Source organism: Sinocyclocheilus grahami, unplaced genomic scaffold (assembly GCF_001515645.1).
Source record: "Sinocyclocheilus grahami isolate Dianchi unplaced genomic scaffold, SAMN03320097.WGS_v1.1 scaffold254.1, whole genome shotgun sequence".
Lineage (NCBI taxonomy): Eukaryota > Metazoa > Chordata > Actinopteri > Cypriniformes > Cyprinidae > Sinocyclocheilus > Sinocyclocheilus grahami.
Window position 1 is genome coordinate 1,050,093 of NW_015505433.1, and position 25,588 is coordinate 1,075,680.

The following is a 25,588-nucleotide window of genomic DNA, read 5'->3' on the forward strand; positions in this document are numbered from 1 at the left end:
GTGAGAGTGAGATGACAAGAGACACTTTGAGTGTTCTTTGTTTCTTGAGGAACTGGCAGCCACTGCAAGATTTCAGTGCCAATGTGTTAAATCATCACAGTCCTATTCCTGCTCAGAATTTCCTCTCTTCAACAGGAGGATTAATTTTACACGTGCATCAGTGCACTAGCTGCCACTCTATGAAATGCTATATATGGCATTTCATCTTCAACAGAGAATGACCAATATTACTTTATGACCATTAGCCATACTGGTCATGATAATAGAATATAACAGAACTGGTAATGTTTTAAAACTTTAAAAACGTCACATTTTAAAAACTGGTAAAGATTAATATTTATATAAAAACTATTATTATTATTATTATTATTATTATTATTATTAGGGCTGGACATAGTCTTGACTAAAGATTTTCTTAGTTGACTATTAGTCGTTCATTAAAGCAATAAGTCGACTAATCGAACATTTATAGTATTCACTTAATTACTTAAGTATACGGGGAGAAAATGGTTTGAGTTTCAGGGCTGGGAAAGAGTGTTAAAGGGATAGTTCACCCAAAAATTTAAATTGTCATTAATTACTCACTCTCATGTCGTTCCAAACCCGTAAGACCTCCATTCATCTTCAGAACACAAATTAAAGGGGTCATATGATGTTGCTAAAAAGAACATTATTTTGTGTATTTGGTGTAATGAAATGTGTTTATGCGGTTTAAGGTAAAAAAAAAAAAAAAAAACACATAATTTTCCACATACTGTACATTATTGTTTCTCCTCTATGCCCCGCCTTTCTGAAACGTGTAGATTTTTACAAAGCTCATCGGTCTGAAAAGCGAGGTGTGCTCTGATTGGCCAGCTATCCAGTGCGTTGGGATTGGCCGAATACCTCAAGCGTGTGACGGAAATGTTAAGCCCCTTACCATACTGTGATGCCCTGTCCGGCCGGAGTGACAAAAATCAATAAAACCTATTACAAACGAGCCATTTGTTGCATCCAGTGGGGACATAATTACGGATTATAATGACTTATACTGTCTTTTTACGCGTTGCATTGCATTGCGCAGCGTAAACATAAAACCATGTCTGCATTTGTGACCGGAGAAATGACAAAACAACAAGCGCTACTCTACACTCTAAACTCGCATTTGAATCAGTGGCAAATTCTTTAAATATGAAAACGTACTTTTTTTTACGGCGGGCTTGAGTGAGTGGCGGTCAGCGGGCTAGAGTGAGTGGCGGCCGGCGGACTTGCGGCAACCACATGTGACGAATCCCCGGGCTGGACTCCGCTTCGTCCACGGTGAAAGCCAATTCGGCGATCCACAGCGCAAAGTTGATGTATTTCCTCAGCGACCAGCACGGATCAGCTCCAGGCATGACGAAGCGGATATCGTCCTCTTTTGGAAGACCAAACAAAGTAGTTTCATCTTCACGACATGGCGGCTGCGGCAACAACAATACTACAGCGAGAATAAAAGTTACACCTTCTTTCTTTGCGTGAACGTTTGGGCGGCATTATGCAAATCTTCCCACATCGTGATGTAGATATGTGGGGGCGGGTTAGAAAGTGCCGTTTTAGGCAGGCGTGGTTGACTCTTAACTTTTATAAAGAATATCTCTTTGGATTTGAGACTTTAGTCTTTGCAACTTTACAGATCTTCTTTATGCACCAAGCGCTTGTAAAACTTCAAAGATAAAGGAAAAATTGAAATCGCATCATATGGCCCCTTAAATAGAACGTAAGTGTAACATCATTTACATAAATAACAACTTGCCAACACAATAACTTAAATATAAAAAGAAACCTCTTTTGGTAGAAAAACGACTAAATAATAATAATTTAAAAAAACTTTTTTTCTTTCCAAAAGGGAAATTAACTAAAATAAATAAATGAAACAAATACCACAAACTGTAACACTTAGAAAAATATATTTGTACACATTTTTTTTTAAATGAACAGTCCTACGGACAAGTAACATGAAAACTTTTTTGGTGCAAACAAAATAAATAGGCTAAAAAACATTTAAAAAAAAGATTCCGATTTCCGATTTTTCACTAGTGTGATCTGCCGTTACCGATTTTTGCAGATTCTGATTTTCTTTCTAAGAACTATAATTGACAGCATATACAAACAAAAATCTACTTTTCTTCAACGTAAAGTTTTATTTCCTTAAAAAAAACAAGTAAAAAGTCAGTAATAAAATAAGAACAAATAAAAAAAATGGCAAACAACAGCACAAATAAATGCAATAGAATAAAGAGAGCTATGAAAAAGTTTTTCAGGTTAAGTTTTTATTCAGGTAAGAAATACAACAGAAAATAAAGTAATCAAATGTGATTACTTTAACTTCTATAGTTTTCATTGTAAAAATTAAATACAGATTAATTCTTACCATTAAAGTTATAAAACGTATTCAGTCAAGAGCAGAAAATTATTTTCTGTCTTTTGTTCTTTGATTAACATGACAGACAGCAGCAGGAATATTGGACTGCGGTCCCTTTAAGAGTTTATCCACAGACCCAATATACTGTTACACAACATGCGTTCTCTTTCTCAACTATTTAACGTTCCGAAACTGACTGTTTAACTGAATACTCGCCAAGACGGGCATTTTGACATAATTTTGTATGTATTTGACCGTTTTAGCACAGTTAGCCACTCATTTTGGTATTTGTGGCTCACAAGCTGTTTGAGACTGAGCGCGGATTGTGTGCTCCACTAATATAGATCAGTTCTGGTGCGAGCGCTTTTGGTACAAGCGCGAAATCTGCGGGAATGACTATAATGCGCAATACAAGCATTATTTAACCGCAGGGAATGAGACGTGTGTGAGAGAGAAGGGGTCGTCGGAGAGATGAGACTGAGAATGCACGGCTGATGTTATTGCCTGTGCCGCTGGTAACAAAACGGATCGGCTCGAAATCGGAAAGAAGTGAGACTGACCGACCGATCCGGGCCGATCATGAGGAAAATCGGCCGATTCCGATCCCTGGCCGATCGATCGGTGCATCTCTTATTATCGTGCTAATTTATGTAATTATTTACTTAGTTTTATTGCGAAAAAGTGAACCAACTCCAGCGTAAGGCTAAAAGCAGCCTAATGTTTTTAATATGACTGAATTTGTATTTAACATGATAACAAATTAATAGAAACATCGTAAGCTACTAATTATAATGCTTACATTTCCTCAGTTATTCAAAAAGCAGCTACAGAAAACGAGCAAAGAACATTACCAAGAACAACATCACAAGCTCAGTCTAGTGCGAGTTTATGCACTTTAAAAACACTCCCGTTAAAATCAGTAAATATACACTGCATGATGAATAAATCTCTTATACTTACATCTCACGTACAGCTGCACTTTGTTGTTTATGATGAGAGAATTTGTGAGTCAGAATTCAGTCAGCGCGCGCTGAACAACAGAACTCTGCTGTTTCAGTGATGACTCATTTGAACGCATCTGATTGGCCAATGCATTCATAAGCTCAGAATAATCGTGTGTGATTGGTTAGAACGCGCAATACTGTAAAAACGCGGAAAAAGAAATATAATGCAACAAATAAGCCCTAATATTAATTAGATTGTATTACTAGCCTGATAATAATAATAATAATAATAATAATCGTCTTGCTATCGTCAAAGGCATCTGCTACAGGCGATATCTCTGTCTTTCGTCGATACACGATACTATCGTCTAACGGCACAACCCTACTGTCACTATTGTTTTTTCCCTCCGATCTCATTTTTCTCATTTACATGGATCAGCCAGGCAAGCCATGTTAACTAACTGTCCGCCACTGACTGTGTGACTTCGTCACTTCTTGTGGAATTCTTTTTTCCTTCGACTAACCAACTAATGGAAAATTTAGTTGGCCAAGCCTCTTCTAGTCGACTAATGGTTAGTCGACTGTTAGGGAGCATATTTTGATCAAATAAATGGTGAGCATAAGAGACTTCTTTCAAAAACACTTTTGAACAGTAGTGTTAAAAATATATACAAAGATACACACACAGAGGGATAATTTTAATCAAAAAATTCGTGTTCTTTAAAAATTACTATAGAATGAAAACAAATAAGTACCTTTTAAATGCTCAAAACTAAAAATCCTTATCTTAAACTTTATGCTGTGGTGTCATAATAAATTTAAAGGAGAATTCTGAAGAGAGCAAGAGAACAGACTGTGTGAAAGAGGCTCAGCACAGTGTGATCTCAAAGTCCTCTGCAGTCTGAGCAGCACGAGAAAAGAGGCGAGAGGGAGGAGAGGGATGGGGGACGAGGTTAGGTTTACTGCAGCACACACAATGGCAGCTGTGATTTATGTGGACTGCTGGCCCAGTTCTGTGGGCTGTAGGGGGAAGCCCTCATTTACCAACATCTCATGTGCTGGCTCACACAACAGCAAAAAGTCAAGACAATGACTAGACTAAACGAGCTCTGACTGAGGTACATGCAGTAAAACTACTGTTACCATAAAGAAAGAACTTGGAATTTACTTATATGGTTTTACTATATCTGCATCACGTATTTCCCCGTTGATGTATTGCACGTACATTTCGAAATGTCAGAAGCGTATGAAACATGGCGGGAGCCACTATGTATATGTTCTCACATTTGGTTATATTAGTGTGTCATAATCAGGAACTTCATGAAGATCGGCTAGATGCAGTGAATGTCGAAAAACAATTAAAGATGACAGCCAGAATGACAGCATTAAATCTTAGAACGTATCACATCTTAAAGCACATCCACAAAGGTTAGCAACATTAACTCACATATATGCTGCAGTTTGTCCTGTTGAAAACATGAACGAAAAATCTTGCCTTAAAGGGATAGTTCACCCAAAAATGATATAAATCTGATATAAAATTTGATGTTTATCTGATTACCCCCCTTACCTCCTTGATGTAGGTGACTGTTTCTTCAGTAGAACACATTTTTTTAAGTCCAACCGTTGGAGTCTATCAGTCTTATAATGCATGGCAATGGTAACAAAATCTATGAGTGTAAAAAAAACATGCACAGACAAATCCAAATTAAACCCTGCAGCTTGTGACGACACATTGATGTCCTAACACACGAAACGTTCGGTTTGTGCCAGAAACCGAACAGTATTTATATAATTTTTTACCTCTGATACACTACTATGTCCAACTGCTTTGAGCGCGCGCACGGCTTTCGGTGCGTGAGGTGTATACGCGCTCTGGCATAGTTTACACAAGCACCAGAAGCGATCTCTCGCGCGTATACGTCACTCATTGTTTACACAGTGCACAGTCATTGTAGGTACGATGACTAATCAAAATGGTACTAACTTGCGCTTATCCGGATTGTTCAAACCGACTTCTGAGCCTGCTCGCCTGAAGTTATGGTTGATTGCTCTTCGGCTGGATATCAAAACACTGTGACGAGTCGGCTGCCTCCCCCTAATTATCAGCATCACCCCGTCCCTTAATCGCCGCCCTTCGCCAGGCTCCCGACATGAATGGGTGCGTGAGAGAGGAGGGGCGCTGAAATAGCCAGGGCTGGCGGTGTGTGATGGGGCACACCTGAACCGAATGGAGCCTCATCACCGCCGCTATTTAAATGCCGAGCGCGCCTTTCCTCGGGAGACCGGTCTCTTCCCCGTGCATGCACGCTGGTGTCCTCGTGGGTCCAGGAGGGGTGCGTAGAGGGACTCCTTGTGCCGCCAGAGTCGTGAGCTGCCTGACCCGCAGTCCGGACGAGAACCGCACCCGTTACACGGCCATCGGGCAAGGATGCTGGTCCGTCTAGTCCCTTCAAGCGCCGTGAGCAAAGAGAAGGACGAAGTCGCTGATAGAAGCCGCCGCCCCTCGCGCCCCGGACCGGAGAGGGGAGCGCGTGCGGCCGCCGGACTCCACCCCTTACCTGGACCCTTCCTTCCTGACCACTGCCATGCATTATACGACTGATAGACTGCAACGGTTGGACTTAAAAATCTTCAAATGTGTTCTACTGAAGAAAAAGTCACCTACATCTTGGATGCCCTGGGGGTAAGCAGATAAACATCAAATTTTCATTTTTGGGTGAACTATCCCTTTAAACAGAGCACAACGTTTCTTTTCGTAATATACACAGAAACGGCTTTTCTCTCTCTTATTGTACTTGGGTGTGTGTGTGTTCAGGCTTGACTAATCATAAAGCAAAAACTGACGCTTTAAATAAACATTCTGATCATCTCTAAACATTTATTCAGATGCAACACCTAAAAGTAATTATGTCTACTTACTGTCTATTTAACGTTTTAATTGGTGCAATTGATTATGGAAAAAATAACGTGCATGTGTTCATATATGAACTATAAACTATGTATGATATAGTTTAGCAATATCACACAAGCAAGAGTGCTGTTTTTTTCAAATATCTGCACGATTGCAAATGTGATATTGATTTTATACAACTGTTTAATAAAAAAGTTAATATTACGTGAAATTTTAGACACAATATTGTATTGTCTGCTTTGTACAATTTCGCAAATGAAAATAGTTCAAACAAAGCCCCAGCAGAACTTTTGTGCGTCAGAAACACAGCGGTGTTTTGTTCCTGAATGAATCTGTTACCTTTTTTTGAGTCAATGATTCAGTGAGCAATTCATAAAGAAAGTCACTTGCTTCGTTTCCAAATTAATCATCCATTCGAAAGAGTTAGTTGAATGAATAACTGAAAGACTCACTCAATCATTACGACGTGACTTGCCGCCACCTACTGGTTTTAGTTTCATATTTTGAGTGTTATTTCTTTTCTTTTTTTATTATTTCAAATTTCAATACTCATTTTTTTAAAACCATTAATATCCATCTATTATTATTATCATCATGCAATGTTGAAACAAAATATTTATTTCTAAAGCTACTTTTATAATGTCTGTTCAATGCTTTACTTATCTAACACAATGTTTTTAAATTATCTTTTGGGGGCATATTCTCAGCTAAAATTGATGTGTGATTAATTTGTGATTAATTAGATCTAGAATTTAGCATCTAGTGGCTACATCATAGTGTTACAGATGATTTTGAATATGAACGGGCCTCCTCAAATGAATACGTTTACCTGTATTTTCGCATCTTGGTTTGACTATGTACAGGTATAAGAAGACAATTTGAGCTAGAATCCAAGTAGTATCCTTGGAACACATTTTGTCTTTAAAATACAACCTTGTAAATAGTAGTGCTGTGTTCAAAATATCGATACGACGATGTATCGTCACAGAGATTAGACGATACGAGTATCGATACAGCTGGTCCTGTATCGATATTGTGGCACGTGTGCAGCAGTGGACCACGCTTAATTTGTTTAAAATTTTACAATGTTTAAAATTGAGCAGAAAAGTGCTAGGTTTCTAAAAAAGAATGCGGGGCAGCGCTAAAAAGTTTGTTCCTGAATGTCTGAGTTCGACGTGATGTGTGTGTTACTGCACTTAACATCAAACTGCGTCTGTTTCACACAAATGCTGGCACAGACGTGCATGTTCGGCTAGAGTCGCTTTGAAGTCGTGCATCTTCGGAAGCGGAGCTGCGCGGAAAGTTACAAAAAATGTTGTGCACACCGCCACGCAAAACGACGTCACGCGCACTCAAAGCGAACTTCCGCCAACACCGCGATGACGTCATATTTGCCGCGTGCACTTAAGCAAACTTTAAACAAATTTATTAAAAAAAAAATTTAAACTTCGTCTAGAGTATAATCGACGTCTAGAGTATAATCAGCCTTAAATCAGCCTTGAGCGTGTGTACATTAGATACAGTGAAGACAGCGCGTTAGTTTAGAACTCTTCTAATTTTTTTTTATTTTATTGTAGAGTGTTGATTTGTGCAATGATAACCTACCAGCAATGTAAATGATTTTTTAAATATATTAGAATGAGTACTTTACAATAGAAATGTATTAGAACAAGTATATTATTATTTATGGACTTAAAAACAAGATGTAAACAATCAGAATATTGTACCTGGTGGGGAGTGCACAATTTAAACATGAAACATATGCCATTACCAATGGCACTATAGTAAGCAGTGTTTAATAAACAGCTGTTTTTCTAAATTCTGCTAAGGTGAAATTCAGTGCAGTCATGTATCGTGATATGTATCGTATCGGGGCCTCTGTATCGTGATACGTATCGTATCGTGACTTTGCTGGTGATACACAGCCCTAGATTTTTAAGGATGAGAATTTATTTGCAACAATGAAAGAAATGACTCCAGACTCGACTTGGACTCATGAAAAACTCCAGACTTGACTCTGGCTCCAGCTTAAAGACTTCAGACTTGACTAGGACTTCAGATGACAGACTTGTGGACATGTCTGGTATGAAGTAAGCTGGCCAAATAAGAGTAAAGGGCTTACAGTTTGGCCTCATAAACCAATTAGGCAAATTATTGAGTAATTAAAGATTATTTTACCACCCTACCTGCTGCAATTACAGCACAGCAAGACTGTGCCATGTAGTAAACTGTGCTTATGTTTTAAGCATTCCCGTGATGCCAAGAAACTAGAAAATGTGTTTAATAAAAATACTTTGTTGACATAAGAAAACACTTGCATCACCCTCTGACTGCTGTATTTCAAGGAAGACTGCACACTCCAATATAAACACAGGCCTGGACGGCAGACAGAAGGTAGTTCCTTTCACTTCTCTACAGATCTTATCCATCCAGCGAGCAGTGACTGTATGCTTGGAGCAGACAGCTGCAGACAGTCACTCCACTCAAGAGAGCCTCGAGGGACGGGCTTAGTGGGACAAAACGGCTCGTGCAGCAGAGAGAGGAAGGGGACAAGGGGTTAAACGTGTTTTTACAGATGAATGAAAGACATAATCTGGCCCAGGGCCATCACAGAAAAGAGTGATGCTGGGTAGGGGTACAGTAATGGCAAAATGAGGTTCACTTCTACCGAAATTTCTGAAATAAAAAATAAATTAAAAAACATATGCTCAGATAGCCTGTTTAAATCAGCTTCAACACAACCAGTGTACCAAAGATGCCATCAGCCTGGACAATGAAATTGTTTTGACTAAAACAAGGGTTTTAAAAGTACAGATGCATCTCAGTAAATTAGAATGTCATGGAAAAGTTCATTTATTTCAGTAATTCAACTCAAATTGTGAAACTTGTGTATTAAATAAATTAAATGCACACAGACTGAAGTAGTTTAAGTCTTTGGTTCTTTTAATTGTGATGATTTTGGCTCACATTTAACAAAAACCCACCAATTCACTATCTCAACAAATTAGAATACTTCATAAGACCAATAAAAAAACATTTTTAGTGAATTGTTGGCCTTCTGGAAAGTATGTTCATTTACTGTACATGTACTCAATACTTGGTAGGGGCTCCTTTTGCTTTAATTACTGCCTCAATTCGGCGTGACATGGAGGTGATCAGTTTGTGGCACTGCTGAGGTGGTATGGAAGCCCAGGTTTCTTTGACAGTGGCCTTCAGCTCATCTACATTTTTTGGTCTCTTGTTTCTCATTTTCCTCTTGACAATACACCATAGATTCTCTATGGGGTTCAGGTCTGGTGAGTTTGCTGGCCAGTCAAGCACACCAACACCATGGTCATTTAACCAACTTCTGGTGCTTTTGGCAGTGTGGGCAGGTGCCAAATCCTGCTGGAAAATGAAATCAGCATCTTCAAAAAGCTGGTCAGCAGAAGGAAGCATGAAGTGCTCCAAAATTTCTTGGTAAACGGGTGCAGTGACGTTGGTTTTCAAAAAACACAATGGACCAACACCAGCAGATGACATTGCACCCCAAATCATCACAGACTGTGGAAACTTAACACTGGATTTCAAGCAACTTGGGCTATGAGCTTCTCCACCCTTCCTCCAGACTCTAGGACCTTGGTTTTTAAATGAAATACAAAACTTGCTCTCATCTGAAAAGAGGACCAACAGTCCAGTTCTTATTCTCCTTAGCCCAGGTAAGACGCCTCTGACGTTGTCTGTGGTTCAGGAGTGGCTTAACAAGAGGAATACGACAACTGTAGCCAAATTCCTTGACACGTCTGTGTGTGGTGGCTCTTGATGCCTTGACCCCAGCCTCAGTCCATTCCTTGTGAAGTTCACTCAAAATCTTGAATCGATTTTGCTTGACAATCCTCATAAGGCTGCGGTTCTCTCGGTTGGTTGTGCATCTTTTTCTTCCACACTTTTTCCTTCCACTCAACTTTCTGTTAACATGCTTGGATACAGCACTCTGTGAACAGCCAGCTTCTTTGGCAATGAATGTTTGTGGGTTACCCTCCTTGTGAAGGGCGTCAATGATTGACTTCTGGACAACTGTCAGATCAGCAGTCTTCCCCATGATTGTGTAGCCTAGTGAACCAAACTGAGAGACCATTTTGAAGGCTCAGGAATCCTTCGCAGGTGTTTTGAGTTGATTAGCTGATTGGCATGTCACCATATTCTAATTTGTTGAGATACAGAATTGGTGTGTTTTTGTTAAATGTGAGCCAAAATCATCACAATTAAAAGAACCAAAGACTTAAACTACTTCAGTCTGTGTGCATTGAATTTATTTAGTACACAAGTTTCACAATTTCAGTTGAATTGCTGAAATAAATGAACTTTCCACGACATTCTAATTTATTGAGATGCACCTGTATAAGGGTTTTAAAAGTATAAAAAGCCTCATGTGCATCTCAAATTGTGCTCAGTGCTCAAACTGACCTGATTTCAGTATCACTACACTTACAAGAGCACAACATTTTAGGGGCATGGGCAAGATGCAACAAAAAGACAAAAATAAATAATAAAAAAAACACAAAGGACAGAACATTGAATGCCAGAATACATCTAGAGTAAAAACCTCCAAACTTCCTATTTTGACTCGAATGAAAAGCAACAAAAAGAAGTCAATCACGGTGTAAAATGTAAAAGTGTCCAAGGTTTTTCTTATGATAATAAAGTTTATGAGTTTTGATCAGGTGTCAGATGACACTCACGCCAAATAATTTTCAACATTTGCAGAGTAATTTTCACTTGCAAATGAGTGAAACGCTTATACTGTACAGCCCTGAAACTACATCCAATCAAGAAGACAGATTTGCAGTGAGAGCTAACACAGACCTCGTGACTGCTAGGGCTGTCGCGATAACCGCAATACCGCGCTATTGACGAGCAAACCGCAGAGGAATGCAAGAACCGCAGCAACCGCGATTTTTCAGTGTTTTATTTTTTCGTAAGGTTATGCCCTTCTCGATTTACACTTCATGCATGTGGACTGAATATTAAACAAGTTAGGAATAATAACATAATGTGTACCATGCTGATTTGTACAGAGGCTCCATAGATTTGCACTTAACAAGCCTAAACAGACAGTGAATGAGAGAGAGATCGACTGAGCGCGTGCAATTACTTGCGTCTGTCCTATATATTTGTGAAAATAGGTTGTCATGTCCAAGGAAAGCGAAATCTCTGTCTTAGCACCGAAACATAGCTGGTCAGCAGAGCCTTCTAAAGTGGTTAAAATGATTTCAACAGTGGGTTTCATTACATCTTTTTGAATGAATGAATCAGCGTTTTTGAACGTGTAGTTGAATGACAGTCCCTTTCCATCACCTTGTGGCGCAACACTGTAACTGTACTGACCGACAGCCCATCTAGAACGCGTGTGTGCAGGTGGAAATAATCAATAGAAAGTCTCTTGTCCAGTCAGATTAGAAAATCAGATTACAACTAGGCTAACTGTTATACATATAGGCTAACAATAGCCTAATGATCTTATTGTCAGGTTTATGTTCTGTTAAGTGGACCATTATTTTGTCATTCTCTTCTGTTTACTTCACTTCCTGTTTCAATGCTATTTGGTTTCGGTTTCATTGTCTTCTGAATATGACCTCGTTAGTTATATCATATCACATACACACAAATTATATATATATATATATATATATATATGTGTATATTTATGGCGGTAAAACCGCATACCGCGCTATTGAGCCACTCAAAATTACCGCAAAAGGGAAATTCCCTCACCGCGACAGCCCTAGTGACTGCTGCTATGCTAATTTAGAGGTGTGACATTTTCACTCACAACTGACAAGAAAAAATCATCCTAATACATCTGGATGTCACAAAGAGAGATTTACCTTTTAATTTCCAAAAACAAGTAAATGACAATGGTCCTGACTGAAAAGTTCAACATTTTAGTAAACTCAAGAGCACAGCAGCTGGATGAATTAAATGAATAAAGGAATCAAAAAGCTAATCAAATAAATATATAAATACATACATAAACCTATTTTAAAAATGTTCAAACTTAATTTAAATGCCTCCTCCTTGCTGTTTAATTGCTGCTGTACGGTGTAATATTAATTGACATGTCCTGACTATAGTTTTAGGTTTAAGGTTTCATTTTAGTTACTTGTAATTATGCATAATTTACTGTTATTACAATAGCAAATACATGTAACAAGTGTAACAAGGACACATTTAAAAAATGTGTTACCAAATACTTTGATGAAAAATGACAATTTATACAATGTTTTTTTTGTTTTATACACATCAGGATATAATGTAAAGTATAATTTCACACCCTTTCAATGCACAAACATGTAGTTCACAGGTAAGAGAGGAACACCTTCTGGACAAGTGCCTATGAATGAACATTAGATGTATAGAGCAGGGCAAGGAGGAGCCCTGCATAGATTAAACCTGTTCTGCAGACAACACGGCACAAATCTGTTATGAAAGAGGTGTACTGGGTGCCAGTAAGAACGGAGGAAGGCTTGAAACCTTGACCTAAAATAAAACTAGCATTTTTTTTTAACTGCGAGGCACGGCTGATAAAGGAGGACAATGCCGACAGAGCTGCGATAATAAGCCTGGACATTTAATATGTGCAGCTGGGTGGGAGACGTCAGATTAGCAGAAAGACCCTACTATGTAACCAGTCACAAGATCTTCCACAACTGTCAAAGCCAAGGAGAGCTTCACCCTCCCAAACCCTTCAGGGAAAACGTACAGACTTCACATTTCTGAAAGCTTCCCCAGGAACCTCCTAAACCACAGACGTATGTGTGTGTGATACACTTGTTAATGATTAAACTACAGCTAATGCCATTACTGTGCTTTGTGAATGTGGATGAGGGCATTCTGGGTTAATCCAGTTAGCGCTCAACATCTCCCAAGTGAGGAATTTACTGTGACGAGGCGGGTGCTCGACTGTCACACAATAGGACAGAAACAGCGAGGATTAGAGATTGCATAGTGACTAAACACGGTGGAAGCTTCACGTTGATGTTTTCGGAGGGTGTGATGGGGAATTCCTCGAATACTGTCGGCTTTGGCTAACAGTTTTATCAGTGGCAATACAGGGGCCTCAGTTCCCAGACTGTTTAGCAACATGTTTTCTCATGTAAACCAACTCCTGGAAAAGTCTGAAGGCACTTTGTGAGCCACCCATGGTGCTCATATTAAAATATGAATTGGCAAAACACTTGATCCGAAGTCATTTGCTGCTCATCGTTTTGTCTGAGAGGTAATTTCCCACACTTAGTCCTGCTTTGTGCCCTGCATTAAACTCAAACGTTTCTATTTTTAGACTTGCTATAAAGGTGCTTTTCTGAACTATACGTATCCAAGCATTAAAGTGAACATAAGCCGTTCAGGTGGGGAGCTGCAGTGAACAAGAGCACCTAAACCTCCATCTGTTCAGCTTAAAGTACTGTGCCAGGCCACACATTTGACCCCGTCTATACAAGCAGAAGTTTTTACATGAAGCTATCTTCTACAGACAGCCTCAGCACAACATACTGAAACACTTGACAACGGCTCACACCCAGCTGCAAAGGGTCACGGCCTGAGAAGCATTAACATGAGTCATGGTACAGTGCTAATCCCAAATCCTGCACTATGACCATGTACATGGAGTTAAGATGTGGACATTATCCATGCTGAAAAGCAGTCTTTAAGAAAAGCATTAAAGACATCTGATGTTATACTGACAGAGCATCACAAGCAGGAGCTAGTGCAGCAGAGCATCCAGAGTGAGTCTGGGAAAGGAGTTGTAAGCAGCTTAAAGCCCATCTCAAAGCACATGGTGGAATAGCGACACATGGAGTCACCATATGGCCTTCTCAAAAGCATAGGCTCAGGCCTGCTGAGACCTTCCATCTATGTCTTACAGTAAATGTGTAACAGAGCACTACTCCGATGAAAAGGGCACTACTGCGAAAACTGGAACAAGTTAATGAAAAAAATGCAAATATATATACAGTATAAAGGCAAATATTAACTAAACTAAAAATCAACCCCTTTAAATGCTACAAGTGAGTTGGGGCATCATATGATAGGGTCAAAGACGTTAAGATGTTCACGTCAAAAGAAATTTACAAAAGTGATTTTATGTCCATAGAAAGCACAATAAATGTAAGTAATAGGGTTAAGAAAATGAAAGAAAAACTGTGCAACAAGTAGCCTAGTATGCAGAGTTTCGGTTCATTTTTGTGCTGCGCAATTTCGAAAGGAAACAGACGGTAGAAAGCAGCATCCTATTTTTCTTTATAGGCTTATTTTACAAAAGCACAAAGATTTGTTTCTATTGTGAATGTACACAAATAAAGGCAAACCTTTTACAATTCCGATTATCTTTATGACTAAAAGGATAGTTGCTTCCACTGTTAGAAGGAAAAAATTCAAATGATTGCGCCGGTGCCGCATGCGCGCACACAGTTCAGCATTGCTACCTTGACAATGCAGCCTGTTCCTCGCGATTATGATAAGGGGCGTTACATTTCCCACACGTGCTTGTGGTGTTCGGCCAATCACAATGCACTGGGTCAGCTGGCCAATCAGAGCAGACTGCGCTTGTCAAAGGAGGGGGCTTTGTTGAAAACGACGCGTTTGAGAGAGGCGGGGCATAGAGGACCTACAATAATGTACAGTATTTGAAAAAGAATGTGTTTTTTGAACATTAAAGCATTTCAAAATATTCGGTTACACCAAATACAGAAAATAATGATCTTTAAAATAGCATCAGATGACCCCTTTAAAAAGTCATTTATTTATAGACTATTTTATTATGATAATGAACAGGCTGCATTGTCAAGGTAGCAATGCTTAACTGTGTGCGTGCATGCGGATATATATATATATATATATGTATGATAAAACTAATAAATAGGCCTGTACGAGAAACATATTTTTACTTAAATTAAGAAAATGAAAGAAAAACTGTGCAACAAGTAGCCTAGTATGCAGAGTTTCGGTTCATTTTTGTGCTGCGCAATTTCGAAAGGAAACAGACGGTAGAAAGCAGCATCCTATTTTTCTTTATAGGCTTATTTTACAAAAGCACAAAGATTTGTTTCATTGCATCTGCTTCCGGAAGGCCAAATAAAGTGCTTTTGCTTTCGCACTGAAACACAGCATCTCCCTGACATGGCTGCATCAACACTACTGCTGTCCCTGAAACCACTCCTTCTTTCTTTGCGTGCACATTTGGGCGGCATTATGCTAATATTTCCACATAGTGACGTAGATAGATAGATCTCCTAGCTTTGTTTTTCTCAGCTCGCAGAAGCACTGCAGGTGCGTGATGTGATGTGATATGAAGACCATGTGAATTCTCATGTTCTGTTGTTTGCTGCTTTTTACTCATGAAACAAATGTTAGTATTTTTAACGGGTCACAGACACTTATCCTTTCTAATTCAATTCAATTATAATTTAAAATGATCTTGTCGGTTAACGGTTAATGAGCGTCGGTTAGGAAAATTAACCGAAATTAACATCCCTAGTAAGTAAAGTGTCAACTTTTAAGGTTTCAAATAAGTTTTTGGAGAATAAAATGTCAAAATTTGGTTTAAATAATGTTACATTGTCATTCAGCGTAACACAATATTTATGTAAAAATTCAAATAACATGCTTATTCTGACGTGTACATATTAAAATTTATAAGAGAATAATGGAGCATATTAAATTTAATTGTGTTTTAAATGAGTAAAAAAATCTTACTGACCAATGGGCAAAACCTAGGATAGGGGCAAATTGTAAAAATTAAAAATGACAACTAATTAGTATTTGAGGTGAAAGTAATTAGTCTTTTAATATGTCATAAATAGATTTTTGTTGTAAATATGCCCGACAAGATTGTTACACTGAATGACATTTTAGTGGGTCTCTTCCGTAAATGAGGGGAAAATGTATGATATTTATTGTTTGGGGGGGAAAAACAACAATTTAAAGCAGTATTACACTTACTGTTTTTATGCTTAAACCCTTTTTCGTCTTTGACCCAATACACATGAAAAATGGATATTACACTTAACTTTGCTATTAAATTATTAGTGTTTAAAAAAAAATAAAAAAAAACTTTATGTGAGCATTACATGATGGCAAAAATACATTACCAATACACACTCCCACTCAAAAGTTTGGGGACAATTTTTTTTTTTTTTTTATGTTTTTGAATGAAGCTCAGCAAGGCTGCATTTATTTGATCAAAAATACAATAAAAACACTAATATTGTGAAATGTTACAACGTAAAATAACTTTTCTATTTTATTTAATTTTATTGTTTTTTTTCTGTGATGTCAAAGCTGAATTTTCAGCAGACAGTCTTCAGTGTCACATGATTCTTCAGAAATTATTCTTTTATGCCGATTTGCTGCTCAAGAAACATCTCTTACCATCAATGTTGAAAACAGCTGGTTAAAGGGGTCCTATTATGCTTTCACTTTTTTAATTTTAGTCAGTGTGTAGTGTGTATGTTTGGTCATAAAAAAAGATCTTCAAACTTACAAATCTTAAAGTCCACTCCAAAGGGAGATATTTCGTTTTTAAAAAATCCCTTTTCAAGAACTACAACGAACGGCTCATTTGGACTACAGCGTTGTTTTCCGGGTTTTGCGATGTCACAAAGCGGCTCATTAGAATATCATTAAAATAATTCCCGCCTATGGAAATTGGAATGGTTGGGGGGTGGGGAGGGGCGAGGTCGTGGTTAGAACGCTTGGTTGAGTGAGCGCATCAGACGAGACGACGACGAAGAAGAAGTGCTGCTGTAGCATAAAGTTTTCGCAAGTTATTACGCATGCACCTGAATATTATGTAAATATGTAGGTTACAATTATGAAAACGTTTCTTATAATAAATTGCTGACAGTACAATACTGGACAATGTTGTAATCTGCAGAATTTACACTTCGATTATTATTTCTGAAGGAAACCGACTGTCTTCAGAAAATTGGATATCATTTTTATTTCATCTTGCATGTAATGTCTGATAAAGCAGCGTTTGTGAGCGGAGCGCTGCTTTGTGTACAGCCGTTACCAAGGAAGCCTTGATCTCTACCACTCCAACAGTGCCTCCTGCTGGCAGAGAATTAATTTGCATATATATGCCGCCACAAATAATAAATAAATAAATTCAACTGTATAAGTTTCACTGCAATTCATGCTATAATCAGGGGTGAACATAAGTTTTTCAGCCTGGTTCTCATAAGAGAACCTGGAGATTTGGTTTGGTACTCACACTGCACATAGTGTGACATATTGTGATCTATTAAATATAACTATAAAAAAGAAATGAATAATAGTGATAATATTATTGCACTTTATTTAATTAGTTTTTTTTAAATAAAATAATAAACAAAATAACGTGTGATAATACTATTATATTTTAGAATAAAAAGGGGGTATTAAATACAAACACAATTATTTTATAGTAAACTTAAAAATAAAGTGCTAATATATACTTTTTTTTTTTATATATGAATTTTCATCATTTTCGACCTTAAAATCAGCAGGCTTTTATTTTTTGCGGGTTGCCGGCAAGTAAGTATATGCGCTTCCGGATTTAGCGCTGCCGATTGAAGAGCGTCAGTGAATGAAATGTCAGTTTTGCATTGTGTTTTGAAAACGGCAGCGGGTAGCCTAGATTTATGCTTTCAATTTGAATAGAAATGTTATACAGTACAGTTTGTCGATCTAAAATGGTAATTGTGCATTAACAGCTGTCATCCATGTCGATACGCAAATGCGCAGTCAGAACTTATTTATACAGCGCATTTTTTATTTTGGTCGCACATGCGGACCTGTTGACCACTTATGTGCACCCCTGGTTATAATGTTAGAATTAAAGAACAATAAACATAATACATATGCACTTATCTGCAAATGCAGTTATTTTTAAGCGGTTGTTGACAAACTATCTAAAACGTGATTTAGGCAAAAAAACAACAAAAAAAAAACAAACAACAACAATAACGTTACCACTCTAATGTCTAGCAATATCTGTGTGTGCAAAGGTTCTGCGTGATTCTCTTGTTCAATATTCTTGGGGTCTGAATCCGTCTCAAATTGATATGGCAATATTGCCACCAGCCTTACCTGTACTGGAGCAGACGGAACTTGCTGCTTTGGCAAGGGGCGGGGGGTAGTACTGAAACCCCCAGAACCTATCAAACCCAGAACTAATCGAGCCGTTTGAGCCAGGATGGGGAGAAAGGTATTGTAATAATGTTAATTATGTGAAAACTAATGCATTTTTCGAACCAACAAGCATGAGAGCATGTTCTAGTACACCCCCAAAACAAATTCAAGACATTGTAAAAGGGCATAATAGGACCCCTTTAATATTTTTTCGTGAAACACTGACACACTTTTTCAGGATTCTTTGATGAATGGAAAGCATTTATTTGAAAAAGAATCTTAGGCAACAATGTAAATTACTGTCCCCTTTGAGCTATTTAATGCATCCTTGCTGAATAAAAGTATTAATTTCTCTTTTTCTATTAATATCTACTGATCCCAATAAATAAAAAGTGTATAACAAATGTTCTGTGAACTTTGAGTAAATGTGTTGTAACTAGTGCCAATCAACCGTTTAAAGTGTTCATTTAAAGTTAGCAATTGTGTTTGCAACCAACCTACTATTAAATTATATAAGAAAAAAATTGTATTAGGGATATATCGGACATCGGCCAACACTCTCCCTAAACCTCTGTATGAGACATATCAGTCGACCACTTCTAATGCTCCAGACCTCTTTTTTCAGACATGAGCTGCCCTGAATTTTCATCTCTTTCACTCTCTCTCTGCCACAGGGTGAGGGGAAGCCATATGCCAATTGTCTGCACACAGTATACACATACACAGACCTCCAAGCTCAGGGCCTGATCTGTTCGCTCGGATCAGCTATTCCACATCATGGTCAGAGGATCCTGTGCCGTTCTGTCTAGCCCTGTTAGTGTTGCTGACTGTAGACTGACTAACACAGATTGAGTCTTCTGCCAATGAGGCTATGCTAACAGTCCTGGCATTAAACGGCCTACAGAAGAGCTCTTCAAACGACTGGGCAGTAGTTGTCAACGGCATACAGTAGATTTAATGTTGAATCAAGCATATTTGCTTATTTTGCTATCAGTGTACTTTAGGAAACGCTAGCTCTGGCAACCCACCAACAGTCTCTCGTGATTCTTATGAGCGGATGTAAATGCTCAAGGAAAAAAAAAATACTCCTTGTGTGTTTACTGTATGTAGAGACTACTGGACTTGATTCACAGCCAAGTCAGCAGGATCTCTTTCTCTCATACACACACACATTAACAGAACACAGAGGAAATCCAAATTAAAAGGATTTTTTTTTTTTTTTTATGTTTTTGAATGAAGCTCAGCAAGGCTGCATTTATTTGATCAAAAATACAATAAAAACACTAATATTGTGAAATGTTACAACGTAAAATAACTTTTCTATTTTATTTAATTTTATTGTTTTTTTTCTGTGATGTCAAAGCTGAATTTTCAGCAGACAGTCTTCAGTGTCACATGATTCTTCAGAAATTATTCTTTTATGCCGATTTGCTGCTCAAGAAACATCTCTTACCATCAATGTTGAAAACAGCTGGTTAAAGGGGTCCTATTATGCTTTCACTTTTTTAATTTTAGTCAGTGTGTAGTGTGTATGTTTGGTCATAAAAAAAGATCTTCAAACTTACAAATCTTAAAGTCCACTCCAAAGGGAGATATTTCGTTTTTAAAAAATCCCTTTTCAAGAACTACAACGAACGGCTCATTTGGACTACAGCGTTGTTTTCCGGGTTTTGCGATGTCACAAAGCGGCTCATTAGAATATCATTAAAATAATTCCCGCCTATGGAAATTGGAATGGTTGGGGGGTGGGGAGGGGCGAGGTCGTGGTTAGAACGCTTGGTTGAGTGAGCGCATCAGACGAGACGACGACGAAGAAGAAGTGCTGCTGTAGCATAAAGTTTTCGCAAGTTATTACGCATGCACCTGAATATTATGTAAATATGTAGGTTACAATTATGAAAACGTTTCTTATAATAAATTGCTGACAGTACAATACTGGACAATGTTGTAATCTGCAGAATTTACACTTCGATTATTATTTCTGAAGGAAACCGACTGTCTTCAGAAAATTGGATATCATTTTTATTTCATCTTGCATGTAATGTCTGATAAAGCAGCGTTTGTGAGCGGAGCGCTGCTTTGTGTACAGCCGTTACCAAGGAAGCCTTGATCTCTACCACTCCAACAGTGCCTCCTGCTGGCAGAGAATTAATTTGCATATATATGCCGCCACAAATAATAAATAAATAAATTCAACTGTATAAGTTTCACTGCAATTCATGCTATAATCAGGGGTGAACATAAGTTTTTCAGCCTGGTTCTCATAAGAGAACCTGGAGATTTGGTTTGGTACTCACACTGCACATAGTGTGACATATTGTGATCTATTAAATATAACTATAAAAAAGAAATGAATAATAGTGATAATATTATTGCACTTTATTTAATTAGTTTTTTTTAAATAAAATAATAAACAAAATAACGTGTGATAATACTATTATATTTTAGAATAAAAAGGGGGTATTAAATACAAACACAATTATTTTATAGTAAACTTAAAAATAAAGTGCTAATATATACTTTTTTTTTTTATATATGAATTTTCATCATTTTCGACCTTAAAATCAGCAGGCTTTTATTTTTTGCGGGTTGCCGGCAAGTAAGTATATGCGCTTCCGGATTTAGCGCTGCCGATTGAAGAGCGTCAGTGAATGAAATGTCAGTTTTGCATTGTGTTTTGAAAACGGCAGCGGGTAGCCTAGATTTATGCTTTCAATTTGAATAGAAATGTTATACAGTACAGTTTGTCGATCTAAAATGGTAATTGTGCATTAACAGCTGTCATCCATGTCGATACGCAAATGCGCAGTCAGAACTTATTTATACAGCGCATTTTTTATTTTGGTCGCACATGCGGACCTGTTGACCACTTATGTGCACCCCTGGTTATAATGTTAGAATTAAAGAACAATAAACATAATACATATGCACTTATCTGCAAATGCAGTTATTTTTAAGCGGTTGTTGACAAACTATCTAAAACGTGATTTAGGCAAAAAAACAACAAAAAAAAAACAAACAACAACAATAACGTTACCACTCTAATGTCTAGCAATATCTGTGTGTGCAAAGGTTCTGCGTGATTCTCTTGTTCAATATTCTTGGGGTCTGAATCCGGCTCAAATTGATATGGCAATATTGACACCAGCCTTAACTGTACTGGAGCAGACGGAACTTGCTGCTTTGGCAAGGGGCGGGGGGTAGTACTGAAACACCCAGAACCTATCAAACCCAGAACTAATCGAGCCGTTTGAGCCAGGATGGGGAGAAAGGTATTGTAATAATGTTAATTATGTGAAAACTAATGCATTTTTCGAACCAACAAGCATGAGAGCATGTTCTAGTACACCCCCAAAACAAATTCAAGACATTGTAAAAGGGCATAATAGGACCCCTTTAATATTTTTTCGTGAAACACTGACACACTTTTTCAGGATTCTTTGATGAATGGAAAGCATTTATTTGAAAAAGAATCTTAGGCAACAATGTAAATTACTGTCCCCTTTGAGCTATTTAATGCATCCTTGCTGAATAAAAGTATTAATTTCTCTTTTTCTATTAATATCTACTGATCCCAATAAATAAAAAGTGTATAACAAATGTTCTGTGAACTTTGAGTAAATGTGTTGTAACTAGTGCCAATCAACCGTTTAAAGTGTTCATTTAAAGTTAGCAATTGTGTTTGCAACCAACCTACTATTAAATTATATAAGAAAAAAATTGTATTAGGGATATATCGGACATCGGCCAACACTCTCCCTAAACCTCTGTATGAGACATATCAGTCGACCACTTCTAATGCTCCAGACCTCTTTTTTCAGACATGAGCTGCCCTGAATTTTCATCTCTTTCACTCTCTCTCTGCCACAGGGTGAGGGGAAGCCATATGCCAATTGTCTGCACACAGTATACACATACACAGACCTCCAAGCTCAGGGCCTGATCTGTTCGCTCGGATCAGCTATTCCACATCATGGTCAGAGGATCCTGTGCCGTTCTGTCTAGCCCTGTTAGTGTTGCTGACTGTAGACTGACTAACACAGATTGAGTCTTCTGCCAATGAGGCTATGCTAACAGTCCTGGCATTAAACGGCCTACAGAAGAGCTCTTCAAACGACTGGGCAGTAGTTGTCAACGGCATACAGTAGATTTAATGTTGAATCAAGCATATTTGCTTATTTTGCTATCAGTGTACTTTAGGAAACGCTAGCTCTGGCAACCCACCAACAGTCTCTCGTGATTCTTATGAGCGGATGTAAATGCTCAAGGAAAAAAAAAATACTCCTTGTGTGTTTACTGTATGTAGAGACTACTGGACTTGATTCACAGCCAAGTCAGCAGGATCTCTTTCTCTCATACACACACACATTAACAGAACACAGAGGAAATCCAAATTAAAAGGACAAAGCAATCAGCTTTTAGCGTTGTTTAGCGCCAGATGTGTAACATGCTAAAGTGCCCCCAAAGGAGGCTAGACTGTCAATTTTAGACAGCAGCCTATTTTGCCATTTCTTCTTTTTTTTTTTTAAGTGTGGGACTGAGCATATGCTTGCAACATCTCACAAAATCGACAAACAAGGCATCAAATACTCCATGAATACGTACTATAGACAACTGTTATTTCAACCTCAGTACAGAATAATTCCCACAACTTTTGAACAATAAATTGCCATTACTCTTCCAATTACTTTTCCAAATGTTCCGATTACTAGATAAGAACTTAAAAAAAAACACTACTGACAAAACCTATGTTTTTTCATGCTCTGGTCAATTTTGAGCTATTTTGTATTCATACCATGTCTTCTGTCAGACTAGTGAAAGGAAAACATGTCAAATATTTTAGCATTTAATTTAATACACTTTATATAATTGCATCTGAAGATTTCAATTACAATATATATCTTTAAAGGCTGTTTTCTCAAAATGAGCTTTTTCCCCTCATGAGCTGGTCAGTTGCACTTACAGTAGCACATACACAAAACTTTCCAATTCTATTCCAATCCAAGTTGTTGTTTTTTTTACAGAGGGCTTTGTTCATTCATCATTCTCCTGATTTCTATAACATTTTATTCCTAAAAATGTCTATCTGTTGACAGTATTCCCCTCTGCAATACCAGTACCTGAAATACCTTTAACTATTACCTTTAAGTATTATGATATCTTTTCATTCAAAATTTAAGCTATTCACCGGTGGTGTCTTCCCCTCAATCACTTTATAGATACTGCACCCACAAATACACCAAGAGAACACAACAGAGAAAACTCCTAGCCCATGAAACATCTTACAACTAAACATAAAGTGACTTAAATTTCCCTAATATTTCAAGCTTTCTATGACCGTGGGAAACCTTGAAACGAGAGCCATGGTTTAACCACATGCATGCGTGTCAACATCACAACAGCTACAGCTCTATGCATAATTTACATTTGAGGCTGTATGGCAAGCAGAGATGAGTGTAAATAGCAGCGTCTTACCTTGGGCAGCTCTCTCAGCTGGTTGGCGTCCAGGAGCAGTTCCTCCAGACTGCGGTTGTAGCGGTAGATCTCATCGGGCACCGCAGTGAGCGAGCAGTGCCGCTTATCCACGGACTCAACGTGACGGTTACACCGCCACAGCGGGATACACTTCAGCATGTCCCGGAGCACTCAGCCCCTCCGCATCGGGGACTCACTCAAGCAGCCAAATGATGGGGATCCAGGCTGGTCCTGGCGTGTCTAACTCCCTGGCCTTTATCCACCAAAACCAGTCCAATAAAAGTCCCTGTGCGAACGATTCTCCTGCAAATGTACACTAACTCCAATGATAGCAGGGGACATCCAGATGATCAGTCCAGTCAGCCTTCCATTAAATATCTCCTCATACACAAGCCGAGTTACTCAGCAGATTCAGTTCGGTTCAACATAAGCCACGTGAAGTCAATAAAACACACATTTTATGTGCTGTACACAGTTTTGCAGCATAAACAGCTCCTCGTCGAATTACACGAGAGATTGTGTCGCACGGAATAACGTTAAGTGACTCCGCGTTAGCATGGAGAAGAAGCGGAGATTAAATATGCCAAACTCGTTGGTTCATGTCACGCGCTCTTTTATCACGCATGTTGTGTCTTGTATTAATAAAATGAGGTCCAATAATCAAACTACATCGTGCCCGTGAGGCTGCTGTGGACACGACGGTATGCTACAGCTAACTGATTAGCCAGCTGCAGAGCGCTGTAGACCACCAACCGCTACAAAACAACAAGCCAGCCTCTAAACAAAGACAAAACACCTCGAAACTACTTACAGACGCGTGTGTCGCTGAGAAATGCGAGGGCTGTAATGATGAGATCACAGCAGCAACAGGCTAAGAGCAGCAGGCCGGGTGTGTGTGTGTGTGTGTGTGTGTGTGTATGTGGGGGGGGTGCTGGGCTGATCTCAGCCGCTCCAGAGACACTCCACCGGCTTTGTGCTCCTCTACTGCCCGTCCTGATATCGAGTCCGGACCGATCCGTCACAAGCCTCTCTGTCCTCCTCCTATAGCTGGTTAGCCTTAGGACGCGCTCGACGCCCCTCCTGGGCTTTATCTGCCGGGGAATTTCCTGCTCTTGTAAGCGAGTGTGTGGAGGTTCTGAGTTAAGTCAGGCTTCAGTCGCTGATTCACTCCCAGCTCCGCCTCACTGTTTTGAGTCTCTCTGAGCGCCTCTCACACTCCACGCACACAGCAGAGCAGTGAGAGATTCCTCCGGATGGCGACCTCTAGGAGTCTGGAGGAAGAGGAGAGGGAGCGATGAAGTCCAGCTAATACACGTGCGCCACCCTGCGGAAAGAACCGTGTGGTTGGAGCTATTTTTTATTACCACACAAAACCTTTTTCTTATGTGATATTTCTTTCATTTGTCTTCTAAAGAAGTTATTATCAATACTATAACTAGTTCATATTGTTCACAAAGACAAGTATATTTGTTCCATTTACATGTACACTTATCTTTAATTTTCTAAAGTAGCCTAACCAATTTCAAATATTGAAATGCCTTTAAAGATAACATTCTACAAAACTAATTTGATCTCTCTCTCTTTGTGTATGACAAAGAGACAGATGTGTATAATGACATGGGTACTAAAATGTAAACATTATGTACCCTCTTTTTTTCCCTTTCCTTTTCTTTTTCCTTGTTCCTTCTTGTTGAGGCATGCAAAATGTTTTTGTTATAT

The 25,588-nt window shown here is 38.5% G+C and overlaps 1 protein-coding gene across 12 annotated transcripts in view; it reads right to left on the reverse strand.

The window, feature by feature from the left end:
• Positions 1-25,089, reverse strand: part of LOC107598707 (protein scribble homolog) — a 125,861-nt gene extending 100,772 nt beyond the window's left edge. For 7 of the 12 annotated variants that reach the window (XM_016290098.1, XM_016290102.1, XM_016290100.1 and 4 more), the window contains exon 1: positions 23,870-25,088. In XM_016290098.1, coding sequence (XP_016145584.1) covers positions 23,870-24,028 — 159 coding nt within the window. In that variant the 5' untranslated portion in view covers positions 24,029-25,088. Of the gene's footprint in view, positions 1-23,869 lie in introns of all 12 variants that reach the window. The other 5 variants (XM_016290099.1, XM_016290097.1, XM_016290107.1 and 2 more) reach the window with 2 other exon arrangements.
• Between the last annotated feature and the right edge of the window lie 499 nt (positions 25,090-25,588).